We start from the raw sequence: 12,614 nt of genomic DNA, 5'->3' as shown, positions 1-12,614 counted from the left end.
AATATAAATAAGTACTATATATTTTCAGATGGCTCATATTTGGCTTGATTCCTCTTCGTAGCTTGCACTGATAACGGCATCTTGCAATTTTTCTTCAACCCATACTTGCACCCACCCATTAATCGTGTACAATAGTAAACACCCTATCACCCACCCATTAATCGTGTACAATAGTAAACACCCTATCAAATGACATTAGACCAGATGACATAAATGGATTAAAAAATCAAATGACATTAGACCAGATGACATAAATGGATTAAAAATGGCAAAATGCACGTATAGGAAAGTAAAGAGAAGGCAAATGTTGAATCTTTAAGTTTTCGGGACTTGCATAATGACATAAAGAGGTTACACGTGACATTGATAGCAGAATCTCTGCTGCTCTTTGCCTCCAACCTTGGCTCTCAATGCCTCTCTGTTATCTATACAAACCCTGTTCCCTATTTTGCTCACCGCTGTGGATTTCAATGGCACAATCATCCACCTGGCATCTGTGCCTTCAGCAAGCTCTGTCGGCGGCTACAACGTTACAGTAGTTAACCACCACACGTGTGGTACACCCATGCCTTTAATTCTTTCTTGTCAAGTACCTCATTGTAGATCAGGCATTTCTTTATCTTCAAAATGGCTCTCTTGATTTTAGGTTTTTTAACATCATCGCCCCCACCCTTTGGCATTATGGCGTCTCTTGGTGGTTTTGAAAGAAAAGAAATGAATGGAGAAAGGAAAGAGTATCTCTCAAATCTTGGAACTCATAAAATTTCGCTCAAGGAATAAAGAGAACAAAGAATTGACTGAGACTTGGAATATGATACAGCCTATTATATATATATTTGTAACTGAAATAACCAAGTAACTTGGCTTTTTGAAGGATATAATAGACAGCATGAGGGAGTGAGAGAGAAAATAACACAAAGATACCTATGTCCATGAAAAAAACCTTAAACCACCACATCTTTACTATCCTCTACATTTTTACTATACTAGTATATAACCCATGCATATGTACAGTATAATTAAAAACAATCACAATTACGCACAGATATAGATTAAAATTATACTTGGTATAAGAGTTACATCTTCTTTAAGTTACTATATGAGTTCCCGTACAATGTGCGGTACAACTTATTATTAGTTTTCTCCAATATTTCAATAAGATTTAGCTTAACTGGTTGTCACTCCAATTTCCAATAGAAACATACAAAATTCAGATCCCCACCCTCAATTATTGATGTATAAAAAATTTAAAATAAATTTCCATGTAAAAAAATGGTCCTCTTTAGTTATTTTATAGACAAAATAAAAAGACACTAAGAATAGTATAGTGGTTTGATCATACTAAATATCTATTTACAAATTAAAAATTGCATAATATAGTTGCTCAAATAGATAGACATGTTTCAGCCCTACTAAAAAATGCAAAAATCTGTGACAGTATTCCAACAATCTTGTTAATAAACAACATATTATATTACATTATATATATAATAAAAGTTGGGCTTAGACACCGTGGTTACACCACATGGTTTCACCAAATTGTAGAAATTTTATTAAATTTTTAGATTTTTAAGGAACTAAAAAGGAATAGTATACTACCAGGACTCTAATTCATTTTTATTATTAAGTAGTTCATCCCTTTAAAAAAAAAAATAAAGAAATAAAAAACTGCTTCACATTTGCTTCATGTAAGATTGTAGGTATAGATTAATATTAGATTAATCAAAAAAATATTCATCAAATTGCAGAAATTTTATTAAATTTTTAGATTTTTAAAGAACTAAAAATGAATAGTATACTATCAGGACTCTAATTCATTTTGATCATTAAGTAGTTTATCTCTTTTAATAAAAATTAAGAAATAAAAAACCGCTTCACGTCTGCTTCATGTAATATTGCAGGTATAGATTAATATTAGATTAATCAAAAAAATATTATATAGTTAGCGTAAAATAAAAACTGCTTCATGTAAGATTGTAGGTAAATTAATATTAGATTAATCATGATTCTAATTCATTCTCATCTCTAATTCATTGTTATCATAAAGTAAGTGTATCTCTAAAAAAAATAATAAATAAAAAACTGCAGATTAATATTAGATTAATTAGGACTCTAATTCATTCATATCTCAAATTCAAAAAATCAAGACTCTAATTCATTTTTATCATAAAGTAAGTGTATCTAAAAAAAAAAAAAAACATATTGCTTCTTGTAAGTGTTTTTTTTTTTTTTTTTTTTTGGTATTAACTTTAACGTAAACCCAAAAAAAAATCTAATAACAATCTAGCTAATAACGTTAACTATTTTTTTGGGATAAAGTATTTAAAAAAAAAAAATAATAATAATATATTGTGGGGCACAAGAATTTAAATAAGGTACTTGTGTCATGTGTTGTATCCATGGTTGAGGAGTCCATTATCGTGTTGAGGAGGCCACACGCTCGGACAGAAGGCCACGTCAGTGGCATGTTACCAGAAGAGGTCAAACCGTAGAGAAAGAGTTTCGGGAAAGGGGTTAGCCCTGACATGACTGAAGGGATGGTGACTGCCACCACATTTAATGCATCCCACCAAACCTCCTAACTGCATTTATGTGGAGAAGTCCTCTGAACAATGCTGTCTTGGTTGTCCCAACTTACAAGGGGCTTGAAAAGGAGTCTGATGGGACAAGCACTCAAGTAGGGGCCTGGACAATCAACAAATGGAGGGCTAAGATCATCTAAAAGGAGTCATATAATGTAAGAGACCTTCCAGGGAAAGGGGATCGAAAAAAATCTGTAGAGAACACACATTGTAGCAACAAAAGCTGAAATTGTATCCAAGTCTAAAAGAACTAAATTCAAGAATCATTCTCCTTGGACTTTGCCGAGGAAGGATTTCCTTACTTTAAACTTGTCTTGCTTTACTGTCTTAATATCTCTGATTCATTATGCGCATTGCCTGATTCATTGAGGCCTAGCTTTTTAAGCCCACTCTCTACAAATTCATTGTGTGGGGCTCTTTGGGCCTTAACCCATTCATCATTTGGGCTTAAGAATCAAAACCACACCTTTACATATATAATTAACCTAAACTTCTTGATTAGGTAACTTCAAGGACTTTAGAGTATTTGATTTTTACTTGAACTCCTTTTCTAGGTGGAGTATCTATATATATACACCGTTAGTTGGTGTAGTTTTTCATTCTCCAACTTATTGTACAGTTTTTATTTTTTATTTTTTATTTAGGCTTCCATTTTTCTACCTACAATCATGTAGGTATGTATTTTTTACTCTAATTTTTTATTATAATCAATTAAATATGTTTTATGTATTTGTTGCCTTTTGTTTAAACTAATTTTCTTATGTTTTTCTTTTTTTGAGGGGGTAATTTCCTTATGTTTGATCTAATTCATATGTTAATGGTTTGATCCAATTTAATTATTTTGTTGTCCAATATATATGTAAGTTGTCGTAGTAAATTCAAATCATAGACTAGTAAATTTACATACAATTTTGCAATCTATATGGTACTTTGTTTTTTTAACTCTGTTTAATTTTCTTCTTGATTTTTATTTTTTTTCAGGTTTGTCAAAAAAGATTTCAAACATCCTAAGAAAGGTTAGAACAAAGGTTTTATTCCTCGAATAGTTCTATCTTTAAAAAGTGGCCAATTTTATGTTACTTTGTCTAAAGATTTTAATTATTAATATTATTGTTAACAATACTGCAAATCACTTATATTGTAGATTTATTAGATATAAAATTCATATACGAATAGTTTGATACATGTAACTACAAATGATATTATAGCACAATTGGTATGTTAGAAGATAATTTTGTATTAAGGTGCTATCATTTTATATTTGATGGTTGTTATACCAATGCAATTTATTCATTTTGTTATAATAATTACTTATTTGGTTATAATAATTATATATATTCTGCAAGTTTAATATAAAACTGTACAACGCACTGGCATTCAACTAGTTTGCCATATAAATTACTCGTATAGATACAAAAAGAAGAATTCTAAGACTGATACACAAAGAAGTATGTTACACTTGGACAGAAAGCAAATTTTCTTTCGTGCTAAACAGGAAGACTTGGTTTATGCATGAGCAATAACAATAGAACTAATCAGACGAAAGCTACCGCAGAACCAGCATACCCCAATTCCTTTAATAGAGGCTTCAACTATGACTATAAATTTAGAGCCCAAAATTACAAGCCTGGATAAACTCCATTTCATAATCAACGTACTTTGTCCAAAGTGGCCGAAACTGAGTTATGGCAATGTCAAGCCATGGCTTCATGTTCCCGTTAAAGTGCACCACTGCAGCGTTGCGAATCTCATCTGCGCTAATGCTTGGATTGTAACCAAGTCCCAGAACATGCCATGACTTGTCCAATGGCTTCGTTGTCGAGTAAAATGTGATTAGACCTGGGGGCAATGTACCCAACTTCCACAAGGTGCGGTTCTCATTCTGCAGCAAGATTACCGTAATAGGTTAATAATGAGAACTCCAATAAAGTCCCTACCCACAAAAAAGGATACAATAGATTTGAATTCATGATGATTGTTCTTTCTCATGCCTCTAGCAGTGTTGATATCCCCACGTCATTAATCATTCAGTATAAGACATTAATAAGACGACTAAAGGTAGGGTTTTTAGAAAGAGAACAAGCAAGATCAAATCGTTCAAACTAGTGCATCATCAAAATTTGAAAGCAAAACAGGTTTTATGGTAGATTTATTTGCAGTCAGTGCCAATGTTAGACACCAACTGTTGCTCAAGCATGTTGAAATGATGTAAAATTAGCATGGGAAAAAAAAATCAAATCTAATCTTTACCAGATTCTGCCAGTAGTGATACTCTTCCGTGCACTTCTCCCTCCTCCAAGCATCCAAATCAAAGAAGTTCATACCATAAGCCCACGCGCAAGCTTTCGGGTTAAACTTCTGTTTAATCAATGGATGTGAGAAATTCATGTACTGTGCATATCGATGGAACGACCCAAAACATGTCTCGACTGCCCCATTCACTTTCCCATCCATATCTATCTCCCACAGCCCTGTCAAGTCTTTCTGAACCACTATATCATCATCCAAGAACAAAATCCTATGCAATTTCGGGTACATTTCCGGCAAGTAAAACCTCAAGTGATTCAATATGGACAGATACTTTGGGTTCCTGAACTTCATATTGGTGGCGTCTTTCGTTGCATTCTCGAGCTTACTATTGAAGTAAAACTGCTGCAATTTCGATGACTCCAATTGCTTAAGTACAGGCACATATGAAGAGTTCAAGAACTTGTAATCCTCAACTGCCTTCACTTCAATGTGTGCTCCATTGTAGTCCTTCAATTTGAACATCACTTGCATTGCACCGAGATTCATCTTATCAGTCACAACATGAAAAACATGTTTCCATGGCTCCTTCGAGTTCTTCACCAATGAATTCACCACCACCGACGCAGCGAGCACATTATCAGAGAAAATTGCGTAATGGTAAAGATTCGGATCCTCAAACTCCGGTGGAGTCTCCTTCCCTTCATCCGAATAATTCTCCAAATGCGCAATCCGCTCTTGCATCAATCGCATTGCGAGGCAATGCAAGCTTTTCGGGATCGATTTTGCGGCAATCAAGCTCGAGAAAGCTCCTTGCTTCTTCGCCTTCGTTAACTGCTCATTCAATCCGAAAATCGTGTCCTTCAACTTCTGGATCTTCAATTGATTATCGAAAGACTCCTTGGCGTCCACGATCGCTTGTCTCGTCACTCTGATCCGCTCCTTCACTTCCTTCTCGAATTGCCGCAACACTGATTCATCAATGGAGGCCGCATCGGTTTCGAATAAAGCACGATACGATTGTTTCGCAAGAAGATCGCCGTAGGTCCTTGACAGCTCTGTGAAGTTCCTAACGAGCTTCGTGTTTTCAAGCTTGAGCTTTCGAGCATAGTGCGCGTATGCCAAAGCCAGAGATCGATGATCTTCAGCTTGCTTTCGGATCTGATCCAATCGAGGCTTGAGAGGATCCGATTTCAACGCTAATACTGCTCTTCTCGTAGTTCCAAATCTACGCGAACCAGACTTGAATTCCTATGTCACACAAATCCAAAAAAAAAAAAAAACTTTAATTAACAAAATTTTCATGCGTATACTGTAAAATTCAACACTGGAACAAATCAAAATAAATATCATTTTCTTCTATTACATTTCCGAATCCGTAAATGAAAACCTAATTGAAGCGACAAAACTAACTCATTTCAAATTTTTTTATTAAAAAAAAAACTTGCTAAAAATAAAATAAATATATATAGAGAAAAAACTGTTTATTTCTCGCGAAAAAAAATTCAAATCAAAATAAATATCATTCTTCGAATTACATTTCCGATACAAAAATGAAACTAAGCGACGAAAATCACTCACTTCAATTAAACCAATATTTTAAAAATAATAATTTGCTTGCTAAAAAGACAAATACATAGAAATCTGATTGTTTCTCTGGAAAAAAAAAAAATTTTGAGATGTAGAGAGAGTGAAGGGAGACTTACGAGGTGGTGGAGGTGGGAGGCGTGGGAGTGAGAAGTGAAGAATAAAAGAGAAAGAGAGAGAAAAATGGCGGAGGCTAATACTCTGAACCTCAACACATTCATGATTCGGAGTCCGTGAAAGTTCGCCATTTTTGCATTGCTTTTGCTTTGATGCGTAGATTTGAGATATTTGATAATCGACTGTGTGGAAACAAATGATTGGGATTTAGTGTTTGCTGCCTCTCACTTTGAGTTTGACGTATCTCTGAGAGAATGAGAGTGAGATTAATAATAATAATTTTTAGACTTTCAATTTATAGTGGTAGTTTTTTATTATCAGAGTAAGGTATTTATCGGTTTTTAATATAGAGTGATATTGAATTTTAGATCTTTCATTCAAATATAAGAAGTGATATTGAATTTTAGATCTCTCATTCAAATATAAGAAATTTTATTAGTTGAATTAATTAAAATCCACTTATTAATAATTAAATATTTTCATTCATTACACTTTTTCTTTATCTTTTTTATAACAGGTTACACTAATTTTTTAATACTATATTTTATTGTTTGTTTTATTTTTACATGAAAAACAAAATGATTTGTTTATTTATACGTGCTAACTGGTGGGTGACTATTACGCGGGATTGGCGGTGATGGTTTAAAAAAAAATACTTTTATAATTACAAAGAATTTAATTAGTGGTATTAGTTTTACGGTGATTGTTCTTTTTTATAATATTAAAATGCTGATTGATTTTTGATGTAAGACAGTATTGCGAGACTTTAGCAAAAAAAAAAAAGACAGTATCGCGAGACTTGAAGAAATGCAGAATAGAAGAAGCTACAAGTAGCTTATGGTTTGCAGCTTAGCTAAACGACTTGCAGTAAAGAATGGTGCTATTAATGTTTAGTGCTTACACGTCACACCCACGTAGGTTGTTAGTGGAATATGTTGGTTATTAGTGCAGTTAGTTATGATTAGTTATTCTGTTAGTTAGTTTTCCTTTTCTCTCTTATTTCTAGTTATGTATAAATACAATTATTAGCTATCAACTAGCCTTATCACACGCGCTTCGTGCGTGCAATGAGGTTTTTTTTTTCTTTTAAAATCTGTGTTTTTATTTTATATATATAATTTTTTTATTTTGAGAATTTAATTTATAAGTGGATAAATTTATTTTGAAAATCAACAGTAACACGTGCGATGAAGCTTTTTTTTTTTTAAATTAAAAAAAACCGTGTTTTTATTTTATATATATTTTTTTTATTTTGAAATTTTAATTTATAAGTAAATAAAGTAATTTGAAAATTAACAGTAAGGTGACCTTATTTTTTAGACAATGTTTTAGTGAGAGTTAAAGTTATATTTTTACCGGATTGTGCTTTAGTTTTGTCTCTACTTAAACATAGCGATGTAGGGGTATTTTTGAATAAAAAAATGAGGAATCCAAACAGGGGAAGCCCCTTAAATAGTAGTTGTAGGGGGTCGATTTGGGGCCCAGGCCCAACAGGTAGGTGGTTCTGGCCTAAGGAACCCTAGACAATGAATTTGTAGAAAACGGGTTACAGAACTAGGCCCTAACGAAGTGAGTGTTAGTTAACTTTGGGTCATACAACAATACAACGATTGAACATAAGAATATCTCCTTCATGTCCACTGGATATTCGGTCCGAGGAGACGTGTGAGTGCACCTCTGTTCTTGATCAAAGGTTATGGTCTTTCTCTCTTTCTTCTGCTCTTCCTTCCCCTTTTTTTCGATCCCCTCTTCATGGGGATTCCCTTCTCTTATATAACCTCCTTGAAGTCATCAGAACCTTACACTTGTTGATCATCTGGACCTTCACTTGAGTGTCCGTCCCATCGGACATCTCCCCTATCTTTCTGTGAGTTGTAGTGGCCAAGGTAACACTGTTCGCCTATCCTCTCCATATTAATGCAGTCAGAAAAGTAGCTGCCCTGCACTTAATGCGGCAGCTGTAATCTCTCCCATGACATCTTGTACTCTCTTCCCTCTCCTCGGGCTTGTGGGATTCATCCCTGTTACTAATACTCGTTAGAGTGATTCTTTATTGCTGGTAGGATGCATGTTTGAGCCATACTTGGCACGTCCGAGGAGATATTCCTCCTCGGACCGCGTTTTAAATAAGTTTGGGCCCATAAGAATTGGGCCGGGAGTCCTTTTGGTGCCCCACTTTCTCCTCGGACGTGGTTGGACTCTATATGGGGTTCAAGGCCCATTGTTTGATCTGGGAACTTTACCCCTACAGTAGTATAGATAATACACACAAAGCATTTTAGTATTGGATTTTATTTTATTTTCTCAATATGGTATTAGAGCCAAGTTAACTCAGTTTTCCTCACTAATTTCTTAACTCGACCCCATTGTTGAACTTGCTTCAAGCTTTTAATTCCTTCAATCACTTTTGCAATCTCTTTGTTCTCAATCTTTATTTGATTGAAACTTACACAGAATCTTTTCTGTGATTCTCAAAGTGTCTCTTTGATCCTTTATTTCTTGATTCCGGTTTATTTGGTTTCTCTGTGAAAACCTAATTCAAGAATTCAAGTTCTTCTTCAATGGCTTCTACCTCTGCACCTTAGATTCTATAGGAGTTTCAACTCAAGCTTCTGTACCAGCTTGGAAGAAACCCTTTAGTCCTTACTATCTTCATAGTGGGGATAATCCTGGCACAATTTTGGTCACTTAACCACTCATTAAGGAGAATTATGCAACTTGGAGAATTATGCAGTTTGTCTCTCGATCGATCAAACCAGACAGTTTCTGAACTCTTATTTCTGCAGCTTGTATATTCTTGAATCTTGACTTGTATCACCTTGAGCATTGTCTAACAATACCTATAGACTCTAGGATTTATATCTAGATAAGTTTGTGTTCATGGTTTGCTAATTGTTCTAAACTTTTAGAACCTAACAGCTTCTAAACCCAAAAAAAAAAAAAAAAAAAAAAAAAAAAACACACACACACACACACACACACACATACACACAACAATAAAGATGAAGTAGAAGGAGTATAGGTAAAAGAGAAATGATATATTCACAATATTTTCAAAATACTTTCACAACAAATTCTAAGTGGTAGGTTGTTACGGGTTGTTATTGGTGGATTAAAAAGTAATTTCAATTATAAGTTCAATTTAGAACCAATAATAACTTACCACTTATAATTTGTTGTGAAAATATTGTGAACGTAGCACTTCTCATAGGTAAAAATCAAATATGCCATTTATTTTGTTAAACTTTTAAACACTAATTGTTAGTTTATTTAAAGAAGTGGTAAATACCATTTCACTCCTTGCTTAAGATACATCCTAAAAATCCTATAAACCAATAGTATTGTGAATTGTGATTGGAATCTGAGATCTCTAAGTTTATATTACACCTAAGAGCAATGAGCCCACCATCGGGTATCCTTGTAGGGTTAAAAAAATTTGTCTTAAGGAATGATTATGTAATCAACAACAATTAGTTTGTGATAAATGCTACAATGGTGAAGGCTTTTACACAGCATCCTTTGGAGTCACACATCGAAACACATCGAAAGAATCTTCCCCCACTTTCTGCCTTATAAGCTTTGAAGCGAAGGAGTAGTGTACCACTAGTTATTAATAACTAGTGGTACACTTCTCCTAAAGCTTATAAGGCAGAAAGTGGGGGAAGATTCTTTCGATGTGTGACTCCAAAGGATGCTGTGTAAAAGCCAAAGGCTCTAAATCAGTACATCTGAGGAACCCACAGTGACAATATCATTCATTTATTTTATTCCCTTAAATTAGGATGTTTGTTCATCCAATTTATTCAATTACATTAGGATGTTTAAATTGTTTATATTATTTCAAATCAATATCACCTCTATATATAGATTTATGAAAAAGATTTGGTTCCAAACATGTTTAGAGCCTTGAACTCCAACCATTAGGAAGCTACTATATGTCCCATCATGTGCAATACATATGACTTACTTGGTTAAGTGAGTCGCGAGTCATATGCATTGCACATAATAAGAACTAATGTTATTTTCCTATTGGTAGTTAGGACATTAAGTTTCAACCATGTTTGGATATAAACTTTGTTTAAGACTCATGTACACATTTATGGCCTGTTTGGATGGAGGGGGGAAGGAGGGGGAGTGGAGGGAAGTAGAGTAGAGTAGGTTAAAAATAAGCTAATTTTGTGCTAAATCCACTCTACTCCCCCTCATTCTCCCTCAATTCAAACGGACCATTAAAATTGAAAAGAAAAGTTAATGATCCCTACCTTCTCCCCCCCCCCCCCCCCCCCCAAAAAAAAAAGGAAAAAAAAGAAAGGAGGAAAGAAGAAAAGTGAATGAGAAAATTATAGCCTTTTGTTGCTATCTGTGGTTGTAGCCCACATGACCAACCATGTTAAACTCTCATATTCTCATATGTTGTCTTTTCTCTTCTCCTTTTGCCATCACTCTATCTTGATTTCAACAAAGAAAAATATTTGATAACAATAGAAGGATTGAATGGCATCTCTAAATTCCAAAACATATTGAATTTACGCGTTCTAACTAATTAAAGAATTATGATATGTAACTACCTGACAGGACCTTTTTTTTCTTCGAAGAACTGGAAAACCTCTATTTTAGTATCTTAATTGTTCCATACCGTCTATTTGTGTTATCTCACTCCTCACGAGAATGGCCACGAAATAACTTTATTTCCAAATCAATGTCTACTGTGTGTGTATATATATATATATATATTTTTTTTTTTTTTTTGAGAAATATGTCTACTGTGTATATAAACCTTGAGAGTAGAGTCTCATTATTGACATGTTTGGGAGAATGTCATTCTGTTAAAGCTTATATTAATATTCAACCAAAAAAAAAATCCATATTTATTGGTTCACTAATGTCTTTCATCTACTTTGAGAGTTTCAGTTAAATCAGCTAATGAAGTCTCTGATGGTTGTATAAGAGATCTAGGGTTCAATATCTGTCTATACTAAAAAACTAACAAATATTTTATAATTTTTTATCTATCCCTTCTTACCTTGATCGAAAAAGCAGGAACCCATAGAGTGACTCTTAAAACAAAAGGAGGTCCTTCATACTCATTTACGCCCTCTTTTTTTTTTTTTTCAATTTGGCGACGACTCCATTTTACATAATAAAATGGAATGTATTCTTAAGGCATCCGCATAAGCTCAGCACAATAATTTTAAATTATGTTGTCTCGATCATTTATGTCATTTAGTTTTTTTTTTTTTTTTTTTTTTAGAGTTTTAATATATGTCATTTGCATTTTAGATCTCTTATTTGATGATAAGAGATTTTACTAATTGAGTTAACTGAAATCCGTGTCATTCAACTCACTTTTGTGTCCATTATTGATTAGTTTACTTTTGTTTTGAGTCTTTGGAATATCATGAAAATCAATATTATCAACGAAAACTATACCCAAAAAAAAAAAAATGTACAATCAGCCAGCTAGTGGGCCTTGATTTGCCCATTAAGCAAGAGCATGAGACAGCCATCTTGAAAACTCTCCCCTATCTTGAAACTTGAAATGGACTCAAACTCAATGAAACCCAAAAATAATAATAATAATAATAATAATAATAATAAATAACATGACTACTTGGACCATATCTGAGATTGGTGAAAAAAAAAAAATCCAAGTTTGCTAACAAATAATTGTAATTTTGACTGGACTTGAATAGGATTTCTTTTCCTCTCTTTTAAATCAATCATCCAAACTGTCAAAGATATACCTATCTCTAGAGATTCTCTACAGAACTATCTAAGCGAGTATGGGTTGATTCAGCAAATGAAGACTTTTGTTTCAACTCTCACGTCAAGTTATATACTAGCAAACACTAGGAGCATTAGTATTGGGAAATTCCAATTCTACTATATTTTACCATTTCAAAAAGTCACTTTATCATTATACCATCCCATTTTACAATATCTCCAGCATCCCAAAACTCTATTTTTATTAAAAAAAAAATTTTAATCTTTCTTTATTATTTCTTTCCAACCGTCACTTTTTTTCAGACTTGGTTTTCCTGGGCTTTGCAACTGTCATTTTTTTTCCTCTCTTTCCCCCTC

At 33.5% G+C, this 12,614-nt stretch overlaps 1 protein-coding gene across 1 annotated transcript; it reads right to left on the bottom strand.

Annotated features, from left to right (window-relative positions):
- Window positions 1-3,968: 3,968 nt before the first annotated feature.
- Window positions 3,969-6,770, bottom strand: LOC115967542 (galacturonosyltransferase 8-like). Its single transcript, XM_031086660.1, has 3 exons — window positions 6,536-6,770; window positions 4,833-6,080; window positions 3,969-4,464 (listed from the first exon to the last, which is right to left on the bottom strand). The coding sequence occupies exons 1-3, from the start codon at window positions 6,662-6,664 to the stop codon at window positions 4,189-4,191; spliced, it is 1,653 nt and encodes a 550-aa protein (XP_030942520.1). The 5' UTR covers window positions 6,665-6,770; the 3' UTR covers window positions 3,969-4,188.
- Window positions 6,771-12,614: the final 5,844 nt, after the last annotated feature.

This window comes from Quercus lobata, chromosome 11, assembly GCF_001633185.2.
Source record: "Quercus lobata isolate SW786 chromosome 11, ValleyOak3.0 Primary Assembly, whole genome shotgun sequence".
Classification (NCBI taxonomy): domain Eukaryota; kingdom Viridiplantae; phylum Streptophyta; class Magnoliopsida; order Fagales; family Fagaceae; genus Quercus; species Quercus lobata.
This window is presented reverse-complemented; position numbering and strand designations above follow the sequence as displayed.